This window comes from Oncorhynchus tshawytscha, linkage group LG07, assembly GCF_018296145.1.
Source record: "Oncorhynchus tshawytscha isolate Ot180627B linkage group LG07, Otsh_v2.0, whole genome shotgun sequence".
Classification (NCBI taxonomy): Eukaryota; Metazoa; Chordata; class Actinopteri; order Salmoniformes; family Salmonidae; genus Oncorhynchus; species Oncorhynchus tshawytscha.
Window position 1 is genome coordinate 33,291,656 of NC_056435.1, and position 25,593 is coordinate 33,317,248.

General features: G+C 44.9%; 1 protein-coding gene across 1 annotated transcript in view; it reads left to right on the forward strand.

Annotated features, from left to right (window-relative positions):
• Positions 1-25,593, forward strand: part of LOC112254395 (cadherin-4) — a 264,955-nt gene that overhangs the window by 227,397 nt on the left and 11,965 nt on the right. The window contains exons 8-13 of the mRNA XM_024426954.2: positions 2,995-3,167; positions 10,283-10,420; positions 16,790-16,975; positions 17,176-17,429; positions 20,505-20,647; positions 21,963-22,199. Coding sequence (XP_024282722.1) covers positions 2,995-3,167; positions 10,283-10,420; positions 16,790-16,975; positions 17,176-17,429; positions 20,505-20,647; positions 21,963-22,199 — 1,131 coding nt within the window. The remainder of the gene's footprint in view (positions 1-2,994; positions 3,168-10,282; positions 10,421-16,789; positions 16,976-17,175; positions 17,430-20,504; positions 20,648-21,962; positions 22,200-25,593) is intronic.

The window sequence follows — 25,593 nt, forward strand, 5'->3', positions numbered from 1 at the left end:
ATGCACACACCCACACACACACACACACACACACACAGAAATCAGTACCATGGACAGATACATCATATTTACCTTATGTTGATTGGACTAAGTTGTTTCTGGTATCTTTTAGTTGTCCCTGTAATAGGGCTCACAAGTGGCGCAACGGTCTAGGCACTGCATCTCAGTGCAAGAGTCCCTGGTTCAAATCCAGGCTGTATCACATCCGGCCGTGTTTGGGAGTCCCATAGGACGGCGCACAATTTGCCCAGCGTCGTCTGGATTTGGCCGGTGAAGGCCGTCATTATAAATAAGAATGTGTTCCTAACTGACTTGCCAAGTTAAATAACGGTTCAATAAATGTTTTTGGCATATGTGATAGTAAAAATAGTGCTGGAATAGCCTGTTTTCTTTGCGACTTGCGGTGACTCCAAATCAATAGTTGTTTAGTAGTCCAAAAATGTGCTGTAGGTCGTATAACTGTTTGTTACAGGCTAAATGTTTTGTGGACCTGACCGGACAGATGTTGCTCTCTTGCTCTCTTTTATGATGAAACAAAGGTGTGGTTGAATTTATCCTGCCACTGTGCCTTCTTATTGTCTCGGCCTTAAGCTTATATACAGTATCACGGTGTCAAGGCAAATGAACTAACAGGTTATAGAGCAAGAAATGCAATTATCACAACACAGGTTGTAATATATATATTGTTTTCCTTGCTTGGTTTCCCCAGTGATTTTACCCTCACACCGCTACTATAATCTGTAATTCATCTGTAATTGGAAGGCAGCCCAGCTAACACATAACGTTCTGAGAACCATATGTTTCTTAGAGCTCGTTGAGAGCGTGTTTGTGCTATGGTTATTCTGCATCCATCTTTCCACAACTTGGAAACATTAAGAAAATATTCCATAAAATCCACAAGAAATCATTAGAAACGTTCAAATAATTTTGTAAGATTGTTATTTTGTTCTCAGTGTCTGTTTGAACAGCTTTGAATGAGTAAAACAAATATGACATGCTAGCTCAATTCTGGTGACGCAGTGGACTAATTTACTGACTAGAGATCAGAAGATCGAAGGTTTGAATCACACTGACGCCGTGAGATTTTCACTTCCATTCTCAGAACGTTTAAAAAAACATTCAGTTTTACTGGTCAGGAAGCGTATGGTTTCGTTCCCAGAACCAATGGAAAATCTAAAACGTACGTTCCCACAACTTCCAAGGAACCACATGTGTTAGCTGGGAGGTGTTGACCCCCAGCTCAGTCATCTTTAGTCAGTGGATGGAGCCCATCAGGGATCTCAACTTTCCGCTCTCTTTCCCATGTAACCAAATGGCCAACATGCCTGCCTTGCCTGCCACCAGTGAAATTTTCAGCTCCAGCGGTTTTGGTGGAAAAGCAATTAGGATTTAGAATTCATTTTCAAATGAAAGAAGAATTAAACAGGCTCAGAGGTTAACTCTTTCAGGCATGCCCACACTTTTAGACAAAGAGCACTCTTTAAGCTTATTAAGAAATCCCTCTTATTGAAATTAAAGGTGGCAGAGTTGACATACGATTCTCTACATTACTCCTCCCCCATCGGACTGAACATTTGATCAAATGTTGATGCTCTCCTCTGTAATAAGGGTCATTGTTTTTCTCCTCGCTCCCTTCCATGGCTCTCTCTCTCTCTCTCCCCGTTGTTTTCTCTCCATGGGCAAAGTGACAACTCCTGCTTTGAAACTTAATGAAGTTTGAAATAGAATTCTCAGCTACAATTATTCTGTTGATTCTGGCTGTCACGGGAATTATGGTGCTATCTCTGCCCAATTATGAGAGCCAGCAGAACAGACACCTGTAGCTGCGAGTACCCACTGTGTGTCTCTTCTCCTGTCTGTCTGAAATTCAACATGTTTCTACACTAGCTAATCCTATCTAATACTATCCATGCCCCTACTTCTGATCTACAGCAAAACTGACCCTAGATCAGCTCTAATGTCTCTCACTCCTCCCTGTTTTTCCTCCCATCTCTCTCTCTCTCTGTCTCTGTTTCTCTCACTCGCTCTCTACCTACACTCCTCTCTGTCTCTGTCTATCAATCCCTATATCTCTCTATATATGCTTCTCTCTTCTCCTCTTCCTCTCTCCCCCTGTCTCTTTCTCTTTGTTTCTGCCTCCTTATACAGTACAACAACCCTAGCATGTGTGTTCTCCTGCCTCTCTCCCCCTAAGCTGACAAGACCCTAGATTTCCTGCTGCAGCAGTAGCAGTAGCAGCCTTTAAATGGCTGCCTGATGGAGAGTGACATTTTCCCAGAGCTGGGGAGAGGAACGAGGAGATCTCTCCCTTTTCCTGGACAGAGTGCTCCTAATTGCCTGGTCACATTTGTGAGCCTGGCTGACAAGCTCTTACAAATCAATAATTCTGCTAGGGGAGATGGGGGCACAGGCCTTTCACCCCCCCATCCCCTCCACCTCTATGCACACGTACACAGACACACACCACCCCCACCGCCAGCCTTAAATGGCTGTGTTTTTTTACCCATGATTCCAAGACAAATAGGGAGAGAGCATCGGAGCATTAAGGGCAGCAGCCGTTCTGCTGAAGGCTGAAATAATGGATGGTGGAAATGGCAGAAGAGCCCATGCTGCTCATTACTAAATGGACTCTGTAGGGAGGAACTTTACCCTGCCTGCCTGCCTGCCAGCCTGCCAGCCTGGTATATACAGGGATGGGATGAATGGGGGCTTTTTCACAGAGTTTTTTGTCTGCTTATTTTCCCCTTGAATTTTCCCTTAGCTGAAGACATAGATGCAGGGAATGGGTTTGAAATAAGTTTAGAAGTGTGTAAACTGTGTACTGTATGTTAAATATGTGTTTGTGTATGATGATGGGACACATATGTTACATCTCTTGGCGTTTGTATGACTGTTCATGGCTTTTTCTTTGCCAGGAGGAGGTGTTTCCTGTGCTGTGTGATTCACATTGTGTTTCTGTAACTGTTGCTGGCTCTGCCTCCTCCCTGTTGGCAGGCACGTTAGTGATGCAGGTGACCGCCAACGACTCAGATGACGACACCACAGCCAATGGGATGGTGCGGTACCGGATCCTATCCCAGACCCCCCACATGCCCATCCCCAATATGTTCACCATCAACAGCGAGACGGGAGACATCTTCACAGTCGCCGCCGGCTTGGACAGGGAGGTCAGTAGCACAACAAGGTCACACTGTCTGTCAGGGGGCGCAGGGGGGGAACAGTGGGGACGAAGGGGCATTGACATCCTTTTGGATCGGTGTTCATGTCAGCCTGTTACTGCACATTCACAGGGTTACGGTATGTTGATGGTGTCTACTGTGTCACCTTACATCTCATGGCAGGGGTACCATGTCAAACTAAGTCATTATATTAAATATAGTCTGACACTGGGTGTTGTTCCCATTCCTATAGGTCACCACTCCTGTACACCAGTCAGTCACCTTCTGCCCTTAATAACGAACTCAGGATTCCCTCTCTCCCTAGACTAAACCTTAAACGTGATGAGCAAAATAGTCAGATAGGGTTGGGGTTGATTCCTATTCCAGTCTATTCAGGAATTGAATTGAATTATTCATGTGTAGAGACTTTTCATGTCCAATTCAGTTGACAGGAGTTGAAATGGAATCGACCCTGACTCTGCGAACAGCACTGCTAATGGCTATAAAATACCAACACGTGCTGGCCCTCCTTAAGGGGGTCATGGGAATGGATTTCACCTGGTTTATCCTCTACCCTCCTTGTGTCGCACTCCCGCAGGTGTTGTGCCCCCCCCCTTCTTAGATCACTAATGAGGGAGGTCACGGTGGGTCAACTCTGTTCATCCCATAATGCATCAGTAAGCTGCCAGCAGAGTATTTTATAAGAAGCTGTGCTCACCCTCTTACAGTCAGCCTCTCAGACTCACACTCCTAACACTCCTCTGTGGCCTGACATTCAGAGGGAAACACGTCCGCCAGTCCTACTCCTAATGTTCCAAAGACACAAATTTATAACATACTGTATCATTATGATATTATTAGTCTGGTGATTTTACCACATACATAAAAGCACAAGTGCTGAGTCTAAGCCTTTGAGCTCTGGCAACACGAGTCAGTCTCATAACGTTTATATTCGCAGATTTCCCAATAGTCCCACATGGCAATAGCTCCATCCTGACCATCCTGTGGAAACCAGACGGATTTGACCTATATTGGAAACAAAAGACTGGTATGGCTACCAGGTTTAGCTGTTTAATATCTGTGTTGTGTGTGAATAATTGAGGAACATAAACAATCACAATTGCATCCAGGTTCTGTATGCATGTATGCATGCACTTTACTCATTCAAGTATGCATGTTACACAGTAAAGGGTTGACAGTAGAAATCATCTGCAGTTAATGCAGGGACCTGTTTCACTGTCCCCTGGTCTCCCCCACAGCTGAACGGATGGGAGTCAACCTCATTAATCTAGGTAGAGCAGCAACTCCAGCAGCCCTGTCCCACCTGCCTCTCTCCCTCTGATCATTCCCCTAAAACTGGGACACACCTGGGTGTTCACCCACCTACGCTCAAGGTCACACACATAAGTACACTCTCAGGCATTAGCACACATGTATGCATGCACACACCCGCACGCTCACACACACACACACACACACATACACACGCGCACACACACACTGCGATGTAGCAACTAATCCTCTTCATCAGTTGCACTGGAGACTAAATGGAATATTCATGTGTTAATTAAGGGGTGAGTGAGCCTCTTCAGTGTGGAGAAGAGCAGGGGAACAGGAAGGGCACTTCAGTGTCACCCAGCCCTGAACACTCCTGAATGCCAATTACCCTGCCACTCACTGCATCCCTGACCTCACCTCTTCTGTGCCCTCCTGCCACTGCATGTTTCAGCACACTGGTTAACAAGCAGGGCTAAGCTGTCTCTGGGTCCCTCGTTCTCTGCCTGAGAAACAGAGGTACTGCACATAAACAAGCTACTGTGTCTTTCTCTTGTGCTGGTGGCTAATGGGCAGCATTTGTTAGTCCTGGTCCTGAGTGTGTAGCAGTGAGGTACAGTATGAGGTAGCTTGCTGGGTGTCAGAGCTGCTGAGTGTAAGAGTCATGCTGTCCTGTACTGTGTGCCACAGATGGACTGGGCTGTCTCGGTGCTCTCTAGGCCTGGCTGGAGTGGCAGGTCCGTTGCTTTTCATTCCCCCAGGCTACTGCAACCTCACCGGAGCCTGGCTGTGCACGGTGCTGGGCACGATGCTGGGCGGCGGGGCTGACTCGTGTCAGCTCCAGGTTGGACCATGTAAGCTCCGCTCTGCCTGATTAGGGCATTGATCTGACACTGTAGTCGGTGTTTCTGAGTGCCTAAAGACTGTCCATATGGGGGAGGAGAGGCTGGGCAGGGGATAAGGCAGGGCACTGGGCATCTACAGGGGCTTGGATGTGCCAGCTCCAGGGGACTGAGTATTACTCCTTCAAGCTGGGGAAGTGGTTAACCATTATGGAGAAAAGTGGAGAAAAGTTTGTTTTTGACATATCTGGGGGGGGCAAGTGTCTGTGCATATGGGTGTATCTGAGTGTTTGTGAGACAGTATTTCATGTGTCATGAGTATATCATACTGGTCTGGGTGTGTATGTATATTGTATGTCCATGTGTCTTTATGTTTCATACAGTGTATTTAGGAGGGGGGTTGTGCTCCATCTTCCTCAGAAAGCTACAGTGAATGGGAGAGAAGGAGTCTCTCTGGGTTAAATGTGAGTCAGTGGCTGTTTGAGGTAGATTGTTAGTGACAGGGTAATCACTGTGGTCAGTACCAAACTGACAGGCCGGAACACAAACCACAGAGCAAATACGGAAAGTGCTAGTTCAGTGCTCATTCACGCTTGCTTTGTCTTCGTCACATGTTCAGTCTGCCTAGCACACAAAGCACAAACACACACACAGCTCGGATTCAATGCATGCTCCATTAAAGGGATTCTCCGGTACTTTTGTATATTTTTTTGCCAGTAGTGGTCCCCAAAAATTGTGTAATATGTCACATACATTGTGTGCAACACATCATTGCTGTCTCTCTCTCGCTGTGCTGTGGGTGCATCATGTGCATCTTGCTAGCTGTCACTCATATGGCGAGGCGCTGAAGCTCATTGGTTGAACTCGAATTGCTAGGGTGTTGGCCCACGTGGGGGAAAATGTCATGGGAAATGGCGCAGCACAGCTTCCAGAAAAATTGTTGCTTTCAAACTAAGGATTTTGTGGCTAATTGAGGTAAGACAGTAATTCCACTCATAGATTGTGCTTGTATGAACTACACATTGACACATCCAGCCCAAAGTGGGAGGTTTAAAAAACACTTAGTAGTATCCAAAGTTCTGGAGCATGTCTTTAATGTTTTGTAAGTAAAAAATGTACCTTGCATTTTTCCTATCAATGTCAGTAATGCCTTTCTATCTGTTTTGTAACTAAGATTTGAAAACAAACTCAACTTCAAACAGTGACTATTAGACAACCATTTCAGGATTTAATTTGACCTTTTTGGTTTAAAAGGAGTACTGGCAATAGAGTTCTGTTAGCCTGTAGCCTTTTGTGCTTTCTGTACTCGCTGGTCTCGTTCAGCTCCTGTGTAAAGGATCTCATTTTACCGCAGAGTTTGCAGCAGTGTTCTGTTCTTATGGCCCTAGATGCCTTTCAACCCTTCCCATTAAAGTCCAAGAGCTTAGGCCCGTGGGAAAAGCGCTGCTTTTGTTCTGTTTGGTGAAAGAAGAAGGCGTATTTCCTTTCTTGAGTTGGGCTCTAATCTAACAGAGATACTTCTTTTCAAAGATCTATAGGACTTATTAGAGACACCATTAATGGCTTGTTAGGGCAGACATACGGACGGAAGAGGCTAGAAGAGTGTGTGTATGTGTGTGCTGGGTTAAACTTCTATCAACTGTCAGGTTTGGAACAAAGTGCTGCAGGACAGCATGTCTCATTCCCCCGACTGTGTCAGAGTGCCACCTGCTGTTGGGCTTAACACACCTTTCCATGCTTGATCAAAGACTATGCACGTCTGCTACTCAGAGTCAGGCTAGCCACAGGACAGCAACTATCCAGGACTACTCTTAACCTGATGTAGCTGAATGAAGGGTGTATCTACTGCAGTGCACGATGAGAAGAGATGGTATTGATCTTTCATTATGACTGTAATAAAGCGCAGCCCATATTGAGTTTTCATTAATAGAGCTGGTCTAGTTCAAATTAACATGTGGAGCGAGTCCTAATGACTCTGCAGAACTTTAAATGACTCTGGGTGAGTTTAAGTGTTTTAAAAAGCCTTGCTGGATCAACTGACCTGACTATTAAGCACACTGCTCCTTGAGCAGAGAGCGAGAGAGACGGAGAGCGAGAGAGACGGAGAGCGAGAGAGAGAGAGAGAGAGAGAGAGAGAGAGAGAAAAATAGAAAGAGCACTGATCTTTCCCCAGCATTTTACTGGCCTCCATCAGGGTTCATTAGCCAGCCACCTGGGTTCCACCCTAAATGCGTCTGAGATTCAGGTCCTGACCCCAGAGCTGTTACAGGCCGTGTTATCGAGGTCAACCGTGCAGAACTGGCCCAGGCATAGCAGATAGCAGGGCTGCTGAATGGTGAAAGGCTTGAAAAGAGGCCCTTTCAGCTGAACACAGGGTAACACTTTATTTGAATAGTCTATCTACAGAATATCAGTAACATTTCAAATCAAATGTATTTATAAAGCCCTTCTTACATCAGCTGATATCTCAAAGTGCTGTACAGAAACCCAGCCCAGCAAGCAATGCAGGTATAGGAGCACGGTGGCTAGGAAAAACTCCCTAGAAATGCCAGAACCTAGGAAGAAACCTAGAGAGGAACCAGGCTGAGGTGTGGCCAGTCCTCTTCTGGCTGTGCCAGGTGGAGATTACAACAGAACATGGCCAAGATGCTCAAATGTTCATAGATGACCAGCAGGGTCAAATAATAATAATCACAGTTGTTGTTGACTGTGCAAAAGGTCAGCACCTCAGGAGTAAATGTCAGTTGGCTTTTCATAGCTGATCATTCAGAGTATCTCTACCGCTCCTGCTGTCTCTGGAGATTTGAAAACAGCATGTCTGGGACAGGTAGCATGTCTGGTGAGAGAGAGAGAGAGGGAGGGGAGAGACCCTAGACCCGAGACCCTAGACCCTTTGCACATAAATACTGGAGGCTGAGACAGGAGGGGTCGGGGGACACTGTTGCAACATCTGACGATACCCCCGGACAGGGCCAAACAGGCAGGATATAACCCCACCCACTTTTCCAAAGCACAGCCCCCATATTGCTAGAGGGATATCTTCAACCACCAACCTACCATCCTGAGACAAGGCCGAGTATAGCCCACAGAGATCTCCGCCACGGCACAACCCAAGGGGGTGCGCCAACCCAGACAGGAAGATCACGTCAGTGACTCAATCCACTCAAGTGACGCACCCCTCCTAGGGACGGCATGAAAGAGCACCAGTAATCCAGTGACTCAGCCCCTGTAATAGGGTTAGAGGCAGAGAATCCCAGTGGAGAGAGGGGAACCGGCCAGGCAGAGACAGCAAGGGCGGTTCGTTGCTCCAGGCAGAGACAGCAAGGGCGGTTCGTTGCTCCAGTGCCTTTCCGTTCACCATCACACTCCTGGGCCAGACTACACTCAATCATATGACCTACTGAAGAGATGAGTCTTCAATAAAGACTTAAAGGTTGAGATCGAGTCTGCGTCTCTCACATGGGTAGGCAGACCATTCCATAAAACTCGAGCTCTATAGGAGAAAGCCCTGCCTCCAGCTGTTTGCTTAGAAATTCTAGGGACAGTTAGGAGGCCTGCGTCTTGTGACCATATCGTACGTGTAGGTATGTACGGCAGGACCAAATCGGAAAGATAGGTAGGAGCAAGCCCATGCAATGCTTTGTAGGTAAGCAGTAAAACCTTTAAATCAGCCCATTTCAAGTAACTACTAACCCTAACTCTAACCTTAACCTTTATCCTAACCATAAACTTAGCCCTAACCCTTATTCTAAACCTAACCCTAGCCCTAACCTTAACGCTTATCCTAACCCTAAACTTAGCCCTTACTCTAACCCTTTTTCTAAACCTAACCCTAGCCCTAACCTTAACCCTAATCCTAACCCTAAACTTAGCCCTTACCCTAACCCTTTTTCTAAACCTAACCCTAGCCCTAACCTTAACCCTTATCCTATCCCTAAACTTAGCCCTTACCCTACCCTAGCCCTAACCTGAACTCTTACCCTTATTCTAAACCTAACCATAGCCATTACCATAGCAAACAGTTGCTTATCAACAGATAGTTTGTTGATATTATGACCATCTGTAGAGCATCTACCGATGGAAAATCCAGACTATCCAAATATGGTGTGACCGAACATGGCAGTAGACTAGGCTGGGCTTCCCTCTCCTCTTCACACTGACTGACCTGTCCTTGACGTCCATTTTTGACACCAGCACAATAGGAGGTTTAGCCAAACGGATTAATGAGAGCAGAGAGGAGCGGCGACTCTGAGAGGCTTACAGGGAGAGACCAGGGGAGAGCCTGGGAGACTGGAGAGCGAGATGGACTGGCGAGAGGGGCGAAACTATCGCTGCACTGATGGACACAGTGAACTTTCAGCACCGTGGACAGCAGCAAAGTGTCAATGAGTTTTGTTTTTGAGTCAAAATAATATATACTGTAATGCGGTGTGTGCAGTGTGTGTGCATCTGTGCGTGTTGTGAGAGGGAAGGAGGGAGAGATGAAAAGAGAGGAGAAGACAGTGTCTGCCGTATCTTCTTAGTGTGGATGCATGTTATACCGTCTGACGTCATGATTGACTGTTCTTTCAATGGTGGTCTGTACGGCAGCACCGCCTCTAGCTATTCTCTCCCATCTAACTGGCCTAAATAATGTCCATTCACTCTCTTTAATATTTGCAGCATAGTGGTTCTTCTTAAAGGGATGGCACCTCCATTAGAGTGAGTGATGATGAGGGTTGCTCAGAGAGCTAAAAGCAGGGACTTGTAGGCTATAATGGATGAGCCTTTCACTCGCGCCCGTTGGTCCCTCACTTCCTAAGCCTTTGTGTGTGTGTGTGTGTGTGTGTGTGTGTGTGTGTTCATGAGTTTGCACATAAGTGTGTGTGTCAGGTTCAGAGCTATTTGTGCTAGTTAATTCCCTTTGTTTGTTTGTCAGTCAGCCCACCTAGCTATAGTATGCTCAGAACTACCTTCACCCTCTATGACGTCTTATTTAACTAACGTGAATGTGGTGTGTCTTTCCAGAAAGTGTCCCAGTACACCATCATCGTCCAGGCCACGGACATGGAGGGGAACCTGAACTTTGGCCTGTCCAACACGGCCACCGCACTCATCTCTGTGACCGACATCAACGACAACCCTCCCGAGCTGACCGCCAGGACGGTGAGTCTCCTCTCCACCCCTGGACTGACCTCTATTGTAGGGCCACACATCTGTATTCATGACAGGATAACATCAGCTGATGGATATTCACCAGGGCAGTGCCCCACCTCTGTTGTAGATGCAGTCCATGTGTCTGATGCTATCTTAGAGAACAAGATTTCATGGCTCTTTGACAGGAGGTTAGAGTGCTGGACAGAGGAGCGGGACAGAGACATGTGGAGAGATAAACAGCAGGCGAGGACAAATAGGAGGACCAAAAACACGGAGAAAAAAGGGGTCAGAGGGAAACAGGGAGCTACTGCAGTAAAGGGAGAGTGTGTCGGAGCGACATATGGAGGGACAGAAAAAGAGGGATGAGAGAGAAAGATCATAGGCATGCTGTTTGGTGATGGGAGCAGCCCTCCCTCCACTCTTTCTGCCAGCAGCCTCTCTGGTGACCATGGTTTGTCTGCAGGCATCTGGCCCCAGTCCCATACACATCCGCACTGGAGGCAGCCTGACTTCTTCTGGCCCACTTTTGTGTGTGTGTGTGTGTGTGTGTGTGTGTGTGTGTGTGTGTGTGTGTGTGTGTGTGTGTGTGTGTGTGTGTGTGTGTGTGTGTGTGTGTGTGTGTGTGTGTGTGTGTGTGTGTGTGTGTGTGTGTGTGTGTGTGTGTGTGGGCGTGCATCACGAGGGAGGGGTAGTCTCTCCCTTCATTGGTCTTTCTTTCTCCCTCCCTCTCTCCTTTTTCTGTATGTCCATCCATCTGCAGAGGGAGGAGTGTGTCCACGTCACACGCTGCCTCCTCTGATGTGTGATCCATCTCTTGGTGGCACGGCGGTATCATCACTGCGTGTGCCAGGCAGGCAGCTGTGTAGTTCCAGCCGGTTGCTCTGATAAGAGGCCCCAGCTGTCAGAGACTAACCCACTGAACAACGCCTCTCCTCAGACTGCTCTGTCCTGTCTCTGTCACTCCCCTCTCACAGGGGAACACTCAAACCTCCACACAGCCACACTCCTCTCTCCTCTACTCTATGTCTCTACTCTCTCCACTGTTCAGTCTCTGTATGCTGTTTGCTGGTGTATCAGACATGGTGTTGGGCAGTGGTGGGAAAAGTACCCAATTGTCATACTTGAGTTAAGGTAAAGATACCTTAATATAAAATGACTCAAGTGAAAGTCACCAGGGTAAAATACTACTTGAGTGAAAGTCTAAAAGTACAGTTGAAGTCGGAAGTTTACATACACCTTAGCCAAATACATTTAAACTCAGTTTTTCACAATTCCTGAACATTTAAAACTAGTAAAAATTCCCTGTCTTAGGTCAGTTAGGATCACCACTTTATTTTAAGAATGTGAAATGTCAGAATAATAGTGGAGATGATTTAATTCAGCTTTTATTTCTTTCATCACATTCCCAGTGGGTCAGAAGTTGATATACACTCAATTAGTATTTGGTAGCTTTGCCTTTCAATTGTTGTACTTGGGTCAAACGTGTTGGGTAGCCTTCCACAAGCTTCCCACAATTAGTTGGGTGAATTTTGGCCCATTCCTCCTGACAGAGCTTGTGTAACTGAGTCAGGTTTGTAGGCCTCCTTGCCCGCACACGCTTTTTCAGTTCTGCCCATACATTTTGTATAGGATTGAGGTCAGGGCTTTGTGATGGCCACAATACCTTGACTTTGTTGTCCTTAAGCCATTTTGCCACAACTTTGGAAGTATGCTTGGGGTCATTGTCCATTTGGAAGACCCATTTGCAACCAAGCTTTAACTTTCTGACTGATGTCTTGAGATGTTGCTTCAATATATCCACATAATTTTCCTGCCTCGTGATGCCATCTATTTTGTGAAGTGCACCAGTCCCTCCTGCAGCAATGCACCCCCACAACATGATGCTGCCACCTTCGTGCTTCACGGTTGGGATGGTGTTCTTCGGCTTGCAGTCCTATTTTTGTTTCATCAGACCAGAGGACATTTCTCCAAAAAGTACGATCTTTGTCCCCATGTGCAGTTGCGAACCGTAGTCTGGCTTTTTTATGGCGGTTTTGGAGCAGTGGCTTCTTCCTTGCTGAGCGGCCTTTCAGGTTATGTTGATATAGGACTTGTTTTATTGTGGATATAGATACTTTTGTACCTGTTTCCTCCAGCGTCTTCACAAGGTCCTTTGCTGCTTTTCTGGGATTGATTTCGCACCACAGTACGTTCATCTCTAGGAGACAACGTCTCCTTCCTGAGAGGTATGAGGTATGACGGCTGCGTATACTTGCGTACTATTGTTTGTACAGATGAACGTGGTACCTTCAGGCATTTGGAAATTGCTCCAAGGATGAACCAGACTTGTGGAAGTCTACAATATTTTTTCTGAGGTCTTGGCTGATTTATTTTGGTTTTCCCATGATGTCAAGCAAAGAGGCACTGAGTTTGAAGGTAGGCCCTGCAATACATCCACAGGTACACCTCCAATTGACTCAAATGATGTCAATTAGCCTATCAGAAGCTGCTAAAGCCATGACATAATTTTCTGGAATTTGTCCAAGCTGTTTAAAGGCACAGTCAACTTAGTGTATGTAAATTTCTGACCCCCTGGAAGTGTGATATAGTGAATTATAAGTTAAATAATCTGTCTGTAAACAATTGTTGGAAAAATGACTTGTGTCATGTACAAAGTAGATGTCCTAACCGACTTGCCAAAACTATAGTTTGTTAACAAGAAATTTGTGGAGTGGTTGAAAAATGAGTTTTAATGACTCCAGTGTAAGTAGTATGTGTATGTAAACTTTCGACTTCAACTGTATGTGGTTTTAAATGTAAAAGTATAAATCATTTCAAATTCCTTTTAACAAGCAAACCAGACGGCACAATTTTACTTTTTATTTTATTTACGGATAGCCAGGGGCACACTCCAACGCTTAGACATAATTTACAAATGAAGCATGTGTGTTTTGTCAACCAGATCAGAGGCAGTAGGATCTTTTATTGATACGTGTGTGAATTGGACCATTTTCCTGTCCTACTAAGCATTCAAATGTAAGAATTGCTTTTAAGGGCATTTTTATTTCCACTTCTTGCTAACATTATTGTTGTTGTTATTATCAACCTAAACTATCATTTCATTTCACACACACACACACACATGCTTCTATTGGGACCAATAAAAGTGTACTTTTGGTTGTCAGGGAAAATGTATGGAGTAAAATAGTACAATATTTTCTTCTGGAATTTAGTGAAGTAAAAGTCAAATTTGACAAAAAATATATATATAGTACTTTAATGTATTTTTACTTAAATACTTTAAGGTACTGGTGTGGAGGGAGAGTGTTGAGTATCCTCACTGCCTCACTTAGTTTAGATCCATGTGGCATTGCAGGAGAGATAATGAATTATACCAGGTATAGAATAACCACGATGACAATGAGGGAGAAAAGAAAAGCTCTGGCAACATGGTTTAGAACACATGGTTTGGAACACAAGAGTCAAACTGCGTGTTCCAATAGTAACAGATGGATGGGCCTCTGTTGTGGAGGGACAGTGGTTGTGGTGGTGCAGAGGACAGGAGAGGGAGGAAGAGATGATGAATGGGGAAAGGAGAGGACATGTTAGTCATATTGAGGCAGCTGTCTTAGTATCTTACTGCTGTGTATTCGACACACACACATACAGCTTTACCCGCAGGCACACACACACACACACACACACACATACACATTTTCCTATAAGATTGCAGTATTATCCAGTTTCTCCGTTGCTTTGTTTGTCAACCCCTTTTCTTCTCTTCCCACACAGCAAACTCCACTCGGAGCAGTTCAGTAATTATTTGTGTATGACAGACGCAGGAAAGCATGTGCATCTCTCAACGGGAGATGGAGAGAAAACATAAGCACACTAATTAAGTAAAATTGCTTGCAGGGGTATAAACCAAGCAGATATATTGCTTCTAAAAAAAAATTAAATTAAAAAAGCCAAATGTTTTATTCATTTGAGAACATGGGCATGAATATGAGAGTGTGATGTTCGTCGTTATGTGAAAAACAAAAAGACAATGGTACTTGCCACAACTCATTAGGCTGCATTCAGCGACTGTATAATCTCACTCTCCTAGGGTTATGGTAATGAGATCTAATCAAGTGCATCACACTCAAACTAAACTCTATACTCCTGCCGACGTTTTCAATTCACATCCACATTGATCGGTGTTTGGAGCAGTAGTCTGTAGTTTCATATGTTCAAATATCAGCCCGCTGGATTCCAGTAGACCTTAATAGCATGCTATTCCTGGTCTACCCGAAGAGCGTCTGTGTGTGGCAGACTAGTTGTCTCTCATACATTGTAGAGTTTTGCTGAGGCTTGTTACTGAAGAACAGTCAGGGGCATACAGATGTAGGATCTTAATTTGGCCTACGTATATTGTCACAGCAAAATAATCCTGAAGCAACAGGATTTGAACGTTTAGTCCATAATGTTTCTTGGACATTGGTTAGGCTATTAGTTGGCCAAAAGTAGGCTACATGAAAAGTGCCATACGGTTAATATAACCGTGTTTTAGTGTGGGTTTTCAGTGAATTTATGTCAATCACAAAGGTCATCTGCATTTCCTGCGGTGCAGGAAAATTCTCAGCTACAATAGAGTGATCAAATTAAGATGCTATATCTGTTGGCACAGCAGACTTCATTAGCTGTTAGTGATAGTAGATGCGCCACTGCATGTGGCACTAGTGTGACATGTAAAAGGCTGAAATGATGTGGGTTGCCAATGCCTGGGGCTCCATCACCATCACAAAGAGGATATAATAACACCCTTAATACTGATTCAACTGTTCACCCTTCTACTCAGAGAGAAACATTGTGAGAGTTATTTTGAAGGGCATTTGTATTTCCACTTCTTCCTAACATTATTGCCCTTTTGTTGTGGTTGTTGTTGTTGTTGTTCTCAACCAAGACTATGCTTCTATTGAGAACAGTAAAATATCCCGTAGAGCCATATTGAGTTGTGGAGCTGATTTTCTTTCCCTCTCTCTCGTCGTGAGAAAGGGAAAACAGAATGCAGTGCTTTCTAAAACGCTGCATCATCACAAGGCTCAATTCTTATATTATTCCGTTAGTCTCAACTTAATCTCCAATTAGGTGGTTAGTAGCAGTTCAGTGGAATGAATTCCCAGTGAGGATCTGGATCTGAATCCTCTTGACTTTCAAAGTTAAACGTTGATGCATTAATGAAATTGGAGTTTACCATATCATTCTGAATTGAACCTGTCCTCAGTCATTTTTCAATCAGAACCCATTGCTGGGCACTCCAGCTCCCTAGCCAGTAACGAGCATAGGCTCCCATCAGGCTCTCTTGTTTGTCTCTCTGGCTGCTTATCAGATGGACTACCTGTTACTTTCAAGGGTGGGGACATCTTCCCAGAGCCCATTATCCAGTTAGAACCGTTCCATAAGGTTTTTAAATCTCATTCTCCCTCTCTCTCTCCCAACGTTGCCGTACAAGCTTGGAAGGTTTTTTTTTCCTGTCTGTGTTGAAGCTCGGAGTGAAAATAAAATAGAGGAGCCGACACACCACAGAGAATGTGCATATTTAATTTGTTCTGTGCTTATCGGCGTGGCGATGCTGCAGGGGACAGGGGCTGGGGAGGAGGAGGAGAGGGGGGTTTGGATGCAGCCCCAGCGCCATGATGAAGCCATTAGAGTGAACAGCAGCTGGCAGACACACACCATAAACCAGTTAACGCATCACAAGAGGAAACAGGGATTACTGTCTGACAATAAAAGCTGTGGTGTGTGTGTATTGTGTGTGTATTGTGTGTGTGTGTGTGTCTCTTGAATATGAAAGAGACCGCTGCATAATGTGTTCACTTTGTTTGGACTAAATTCCTGTACAGTAGGTTTTTGTGTATGCCGCTTTTGCTCTGACTATACCTCTGAGTTTTCTGTATCATTGAGTGAGACTGAATAGTTTTAGATTGGAATATAATGAAGATCATTACCCAAAGATGGTTCGTGCCATCCATTTAATTACAGTACTTATTTCATTTCTTAATTGCTAAATGTGCAGCATTAGATGTAAATGGATAAACACTTCATTGAACAAAACCATTGGTTTGTATAAAGACTTCCACACATTGACATTCAGCAGTATAAGGAAAGGCAATACTATTATAAAAACGCTGTCTCTATTATCTAAAGTCATAGAAATATCTCACTTTCTCTCACTACCTCCCTCCGTCCCTCCCTCCTCTCTCCTTCCTTCCGTCCCTCCCTCCTCTCTCTCCTTCCCTCCATCCCTCCCTCCTCTCTCTCCTTCCTTCTATCCCTTCCTCCTCTCTCTCCTTCCTTCCTTCCCTCCCTCCTCTCTCTCCTTCCTTCCTTCCTTCCGTCCCTCCCTCCTCTCTCTAGTTTTCGGGGGAGGTCCCAGAGAACAGGGTGAATGTGGTGGTGGCCAATCTGACAGTGATTGACAGGGATCAGCCTCACAGCCCCAACTGGGCTGCCCAGTACCGCATCGCCAGCGGAGACCCCCAGGGTCACTTCCTCATCCGCACCAACCCTGTCAACAATGACGGCATGGTCACTGTGGTCAAGGTAGGGAACTACTTTACTGTTTAAATAAACAACTCCAAGTGCTAAATTATGATTAACTTTTGTTCCATATTGATATGGGTGCATTTGAGTTATTTCATTTCTCTTTCCTTTCTCTTTCATCTTTCTCTCTCTCTGTCTCCCTCCCTCACTTTCGCACTCCCTCCCTATATATCTTTCTCCCCACCCCTCTCTCCCTGCAGCCAGTGGACTATGAGCAGAACAGGGCCTTCATGCTGACAGTGATAGTCTCTAACAAGGCCCCTCTGGCCAGTGGGATCCAGTCTTCTCTCCAGTCTTCAGCGGGGGTCACCATCTCCGTACAGGATGTCAACGAACCCCCTGTCTTCCCTTCCAACCCCAAGTCCATCCGCTTCGAGGAGGGTGTCCCTGCAGGCACCACACTCACCGTGTTTGCTGCCCAAGACCCTGACCTCTTCATCCATCAGACTGTCCGGTATGTTAGGAACTACAGACGGTTAGGAACTACAGGCTTAATTTCAGATAGACGCTGATTGTATTTTGCATGGATTTGAGCCGTCGTAAGGCTGAACTGCCTTCTGTGACATTCTTAACTGACCTGCTCCCAAAACCAAAGCCCATTCATTTCCCTGTTGCCTAACAACAAAGGAGGAAAGGTTACATCGTAATAAGCTGGACTGTGTCCAGCTACTCTTTCCCCCTCTCCCACATACTCACTGGGTCAAAGGTCATTGAGCCACCCCATCCACTCCATCCCCAGATTCAGCACCAATCAATTCCACTCTCAGTTCAGTCGGACACCCGTTAAAGAATCGATGCAGTGCAGGCAAACAAATAAACTCTAAAAACAGAAGTTCTTCTCATAAATGGATTCACTCAAACTTAGTCTTTCACTGTTGTTTTGTCTTCTGAGAGCCACAGAACTCCTCTTTCTCTCTCGCTAGCCTCTCTCTCACTCCTTTCACTCTCTCTGTCTCTTTTTTCTCCTTCATTGATGAGAATTCAGCCCTTTCGTCTTCTCCAGAGATGTCGTGGCAGCCGACAGGCAGCTCATGTTTGGACAGCCTGATCACCACTGGCTGATTCACTTTTGTGACCTTGCCGACAGATGACGTGAGGAGCTGCAGTCTGTGTGTGTACCAGAAGACTGCTCTTCCTTCCCTGTCACTCCTCCCCCTGCTTTCTCATGTGGAGGGGGAAGAAGAGTGGTGGAGAGGGGAGAGGAGAAGAGAGGGGGTAGACAGGGTCTGATTTGCCAGCTGGTTTTACTGTCAGACTTGGGGGAAGTGGTAGCGTGCATGGGTGGATCGTAGAACTGCACCACAAGCTGTGTGCCCTTCTCCATGTGCCAGCCTTTGCCAGCTGGGTGTCAGAGAGAGGCGTGAGTGCCCCCGGGCTGCCACCGTGGCATGGAGAGAGAGATGACAGAGCCTCTCACAACAACTAGAGACCTCTGTTTCACCTGCCAAGGGACATCAAATCCAAACTGACACCCAAGTCTGTTGGCGTGACGTTCTGACTCTCATTTTCTTCTTATTTTGTCTTCTAATCTGTTGATTTCCCCACGATGAAACGCCACATCGAAACCTCAATGTATTTCTCAGTCTTTTACCTCCCTCCGTCCCTTGGAATCTAAATGTGGCAGAGTGTTTCATTAAGAGGAGATAGATTTCGCTGCTTAGCTGCCATTATCTCCCACACATCTCATTGGCACTCGCTAACTTGTGTCATCCTCCAGCGTGTTCTCTAATTAGACCTATTCTCATCATCATCAGCAGCAGCATCAAACCTCCTCTCGCCAGGCATCTGATCTCACTATACCTCTGTCACTCTCTCGCTCTCTCTCTCTCTCTCTCTATATATATATACTGTGTATCCATCTCTCCACACAGTGACAGACACATTGTAATTGAGTAATCACGTTGATTTACATTGTTTTATTGAGAAGAATATACACTGAGTACACAAACTTAGGAACACCTTAAGTTGCATTCGCGTGTCAGTGTTGCCTGCATGAAGGTTAGGTCCTTTACCTGTAATTAACCTCTCCACTCGCCACTTTAATACTCATTTGTTTCCTTTCTGCAAATTGCATTTCATTTGGATCAGTTTACTCTTGTCAACTGTTTACATGACAGAACCAAGCTGCAAGAAGACCATTCTGTTTCCTGATGCAGGGGAGATGGTTGCGAAGGGGACCCTATCTGGAGGTTAAAATTAAACACAGGGTATTCGCTGATTCCACTTGTATGATATATTAAGGCGTTATTACAAATGTTCCCTCTACTCTGCGTGCGTGTGGGGGTGTGCTGTAGCCCCAAGACTGCCTTGCAGCTCCCCGGGACTGCCGCGCAGAGCGCAGAACCACTCTCAGCCCATGGAGAGAAGCACGAGATTGAACTTCACTCAACTTTCTAGATTTTTCCCTGTTAGTTACCAACACTATCAATGTTTCCCTTTACTGTGGCAATTGTGATCAAATTAACGCAACATTAGCCACTTTCAATGCAACATACAGTACCGTAACAAAACAAACTATGCAAGAGATTTTGTTGTAGGCAAAACACATTGGAGTAGGATTCTATTGTGCATGACTCGGCCCATACTCTACACAGACCGGTGAGGCATAACCAATCAGAGGTGCAGTAGGCCTATACGCAAACAGCCGTTGCCATATATGGATCTGTGCCATTTACTTTGAACTTGGACTGTGTTTACAGCTGTGGTCGTGAGTAGATGCGCTTGTATTGAGATCAAAGCAAGAGCTGCATGTGGCCGCGTGTGCACATGTTGTTCATATCCTTTGCTAGTTAGTGAGTTATTAGCCCAGTTATAGATCATTTGTAGTTAGCTATCGGGGAGTGATTGCTTCCTACAAGAGCACAAAACATACATTTCTAGACATCTTTAAAAAAGCCAGTCAGGTAAAGAGCTTTTTTTTTGTCTTAAAGGGGCAGTGTTGTATTTTGAGACAGGCTTGAAAAAGTTAAGTAGCCAATAGACAGAGGTTAGTATAATTTGTCTGATTCTCTGTAATAATGGTATGGGAATAATAATGCATTTTATTTTGTAAAGCGGTTTCTTCCATCAAACAACACAACATTTTCAGTCACCTCCTTGTCTGAAGAACAAGTGGATAAACAGGTTAATGTCAGGCCCTGTATGTTTTCAAAAGTCTCATGGAATGTTGGCGTACATTGAACACCACACATTGGCTGCTACTGCAGGCTGAATGATAGAACCGCTTTTTTCATGTTAACATGTTATAGGATGCATTTTTTCTAAAAATAAATTATGGTGGCCAATCTGGTAGGCCTATATTGTGATCAAATAGTCACAGTAGTTTACTTGGCCACTGTTCAAACTGTAAGTTAAAGCGGGTACAGCCTCAGTGTTCACAGTAAACTCGTGCTGGAAGTTGCACAGAATTTTCACAACATTCAAGTTTGCTCTGAGCAGACCTGAAATTTGTTTAGTGCCGAAATAATTAGATGTAACATTGGTCATCACTATGCGATATGTTGTAACAGTTTCTACTGTGTGCCTCCAGGTACTCAAAGCTGTCTGACCCAGCTAACTGGCTGAGGATCAACAGGACCAACGGTCAGATCACCACCATGGCCGTGCTGGACAGGGAGTCCATGTATGTCAGGAACAACATCTATGAGGCCACCTTCCTGGCTGCCGACAATGGTAAGTCTGGTAAGTGAGTGAGTGAGTGAGTGAGTGAGTGAGTGAGTGCGTGAGTGAGTGAGTGAGTGAGTGAGTGAGTGAGTGAGTGAGTGAGTGAGTGAGTGAGTGAGTGTGTGTGTGTTGCCTGCGCAATGCATCCCATGTGTACTCTGGAGAGAAGTGAAATATATGTCTAAATGTGCCACAGGTGTGTGCTTTCAAAGCTGTTGTAGCGATCGGTGAAGTACTCTAAAACCATTCGACCCAAACCATTACAAATAGAGGTGTGTGTGCTCTCTGTGTTTGAGAGGGAGGGCCCAGGTGGTGTTGTACCTCAGAGATATGAAGGATTGGATTGCGGGAATGAGGTGGGTTGCTCTCGAGCATGCAGAGTTTCGGCCAACAAGCTGTTGACTGCCTATTGATTTCAAACAGTAGTCGACACTGGGATATATTCTACTTTGATTGAGTTTTGCTTTTATTTATTCTGCTCCACCAAGGAGGGAGCTCAACAAAGCGCCAAGCCAATCATTACAGACAAGCAGTCGATTGGGGTGCTCTGCTGTGCTGAGGCAGTAGAGCTTCACATACTGGCGCTGTAACTCATGCATTGTGTTTCTCTCTAATAGGAGAAACAGTTGGATCTCCTCAGTGTGATGAGCTTGGTTGAACTCCATTCATGCAGACAGTGCCGCATCCGTTACTTAGCAGAAAATAGACTGGTAATCAGTCAGCTATACAAGACTGTTAGTCTGTTGGCCACGGACTGTAGGTCAGGGGGCGTTGTTATAGTGTCAGAGTCTGACTGTACTTTAGGATGTGTTTGTTGTCATAGTATATCGTAGGTTAAGGTATGTTTCTCCTCATTTTAACAACAGCCCCCGTGTGCTGTGGGAGGGAGGTATGTGGTGCTTTCCAGTAAAGTCATTTTCATGTGTCCTTTGAGAGTGCTGGGCTCTGGACTCACACAGAGTGGAATATTTATGTGCCGTTTCATTTGTTATGGCTGTCATCACTGGGAGCATTCACAACAAATGCTGTATTCTTCCATCACTCTCAAACCCTCCCTCAATATTCTCTCAGCTCCTTCATTTCCCTCTGTCCCTTTTCTGTATTCCATTTTTATGATATTTCCTCCCTTCAGATGGAAGTGTTTTTAGGTACTGTATACGCATGAAGTTACCCTCTTCTCCTCGGATTGATTACATTTGTCTCTCCCTTCTCACCCCTCTCTATTTCTCTCCTCCCACCTCACTCACCCCTCCTCTATCTGTCTCTCTTTTCCCTCTTTCTCTCTCCTCCGCCCTCCTCTGCCACCCACTTCACCCTCTCTCAGGCTCTCCCCCAGCCAGTGGGACAGGCACCCTACAGATACATCTGATAGATGTGAATGACAACGCTCCAGTGCTGTTGCCCAAGGAGGCCCAGGTGTGTGAACGGGCCAGCCCCCGCTCCAGGGTCAACATCACAGCCTCCGACGCCGACGCTGACCCTCACGTGGGGCCTTTTGTGTTCGAGCTGCCCTCCTACCCCCCTAGTGTCCGACGCAACTGGACTGCCTCCCGCATAAGCGGTAAGACACGGCTAGCCTGGGTCACTATTGAGAGATCTCCACCAGAGGTGTGACGTGTCAGAATTCAAATACTGAAGCCCCTTCTCCACACAGTCCCAGTATAATGCTTTCTGTTGATTTATATTGTTTAATGTGTGTGTGCGGATGCTCGCTCCCTGTGTGTCTGCTGCTGTGTGACAGATGACAATGGTGTGGTCTCAGGCTGATGGACTGTGGTATAATGGAGGTCTTACAGTAAATTACACTATTCTCCCAGAATGGCTCTGTCTCATGTTGACGTATGAGCTGTGTGCTTTGTGACAGATCACATCCATTCATCTCTCTGCACTGATAGACAAGATGCCACCCCTACAGTTTAATCTATGACACTATTTATTTTAACAATCCGATACTACTGAGGGCTATGTTTTCCGCTATGCCACGGTGAGGTCTAGGGGATCCATTTGGCATTCCCTTTCTTTACACAAAATATGCCTCTTAAATAGAAAAGAACTCGACTCTGAAGTCAAGAGATAACTGCATGTTATGGTAAATACAAGATCAAGAAATGGAGACAAGCAAACACAGTGAAACAACGCGACCGTGGACCAAGTAGCTGACGACACGACTTAAGTGAATTTAGAGACACTAGTAACAGAAATTCGCACCGGCAGTGGCAAACTGTCCAAGAAGATGAAGAAAATATCAGATGATTTCAAAAACTCTAAGCTGATATAACTTAACCGGGTTAGCCCTGGAGAAAATCATAATTATGGGACTTGATGAAACAGGACGGAGGACTTCAGATGCCGTTCAAGCCTTTGTTTTGTATATTTCCCCCGAAAACAACCGAAATGAATTCAGAATTCCTGGAAAAGGTAATACCACAACTACTGGGCCAGGAGAACTTCACAAGGGCTCCCACAATTGAACGAGCACATCGAACAGGCGGCCTGAGAGAGGACACGAGCAGCAAACCAAGGGGCATCATCACAAAGTTCCTTAACTATAGGGTCAAACATAAAGTTGTACGGCTGACCAAGCCAAAAAGTGGAGTAGTCGGACCTTTATCAACGCCGACATGAGCAGAGACCTCTACATGAAAAGCTGAGAATTTGACCCTATAAAGAAAAGCTATGGGAAAAACAATTACCCCGCACATCTACGGGTAAGACGGAAGGAAAGAGACAGACCTCACACTGAAATCAGCAAAATAAGCTACCTGATTCCTGGATAACCTGGACAAGGAGAACAGTGGATATGGCCATGAATGAAATGTATAGACTACAGGATAGCCTCTACAACAGACGATGTATGACAGATGGGTCACTGGACTATTGAACTTTTTAGGCTACTGAAATGAGGTGAACGATGGACTTTTACACCCCACCACATCAAAGACACAAAAGAGAACAGTATGTGTTGTTAAGGCCTTCCCTCACATGCCTATTGGAAAGAAAAGCACAGCACCGCTCAGGCCATCTGTCTAAGTGAATAACACTTTTATGACTATTGACTACGCAGCATGAATGGAAACCATTCATTGGTAGGCTGTAGCCATGATCTATTTGTTTAAGTAACGAACTGACAAGTGAACAAGACAACATGATGATTGGATGTGATCTGGACAATTATTTTTGAACGGTCCCCAGCCGATAGGCTGTAAAAGCCTGAGTGGGTGGGAAGAAATGAAATGTCCCGTATGTGGGGGCGGGGATATAAGGCTGGGAGAGATGAAATATCATACAGCCGAAGACATTGAAATTGTAATCACACAATACTTTTATTTCCGTTGCAATTCTCTCCCTTCCTTCTGTTTAACACGTTTCATTTACTTTCGCCCCAAATGTAGGCATCATAACGGGGAAGTTGACATGCGAATTGGAAAAGGTCTTAACAATGTGGGCAACATGATATCATCACGTGCCGATTATCCTTTTCTTTTCGCTTTTCCCATAGAAAGTGCATTGAATAATGTTAATGAATTGGTTGAATGAATGTTGAAGAAACATGGACAATTGCCGAGTTTATAAAAGAGCGTGACAAACACGCAGGCTATGTGCACCAAGCCCACAATTATGCACCTTTCAATCATTATTTCCAGCTCTTTGTTGGACAATTATATCAAAATGAATTCATGAAGTGAATCCCAAGGTGGAATGTACAAGAAATGTGGCTAGGCCAACTGAACATGTAGCTGATAAACTCTGAAACAACACGTGAACAAATGGCACTTGCTTTGCCTCTACCAGTGCCCAGAGCTCTGTCCCCCGGTGGGTCAAGACAAGTGAGCCCCACATGTGGATGTGTACAGTACAACGGAAATGTAGGCTACTCCAGTGGTTATAGGCCTGCATTTGTTTGCATTTATTTAATTGGAGTTGAACACGTTTTTCTATTTAATATACTATAATGATGCCTAATGCCTAAATAATCAAATTCATTTTATTCTCAATTAACAGAGTGATGGCAAGTGCTTTTTATGTTGTTTTTCTCTTGTTATTGACCTTGCGAGGGATAACTTAGTCCTTTGCTTTGGAAAGGCAGAGGTAAGCCTATCACTCTGGCCAGAAGAAATGATGTATACTTTGGACGGGTCTCATCTCTCTCAGAAGGTAAAACCAGCCTTAGACAGGACTCCTTAATAGTAAACACTATATTTGTTTCACCAACACAAATTACAGTGCATTCGGAAAGTATTCAGACCCCTTGGCTTTTTCCACATTTTGTACCCCATAATAATAATAATACCCCATAATAACAGAGCAAAAACAGGTTATTAGAACTTTTTGCAAATATATTGTAAATAAAAACTGAAATGTTAAATTTAGAACGAAAATAAAAACTGAAATGTTAAATTTACATCAGTATTCAGACCCTTTAGTCAGTACTTTGTTGAAGCACCTTTGGCAGCGATTACAGCCTTGAGTCTTCTTGGGTATGACGCTACAAGCTTAGCACAACTGTATTTGGGGAGTTTCTCCCATTCTTCTCTGCAGATCCTCTCAAGCTCTGTCAGGTTGGACGGGGAGCGTCGCTACACAGCTATTTTCAAGTCTCTCCAGAGATGTTCGATCGGGTTCAAGTCCAGACTCTGGTTGGGCCACTCAAGGACATTCAGATACTTATCCCGAAGTACTTAAGTAAAATACTTAGTACATTTCTTGTTAACAAACTATAATTTTGGCAAGTCGGTTAGGACATCTACTTTGTGCATGACACAAGTCATCTTTCCAACAATTGTTTACAGACAGATTATTTCAATTATAATTCAATGTATCACAATTCCAGTGGGTCAGAAGTTTACATACACTAATTTGACTGTGCCTTTAAACAGCTTGTAAAATTCCAGAAAATTATGTCATGGCTTTAGAAGCTTCTGATAGGCAAATTGACATCATTGAGTCAATTGGAG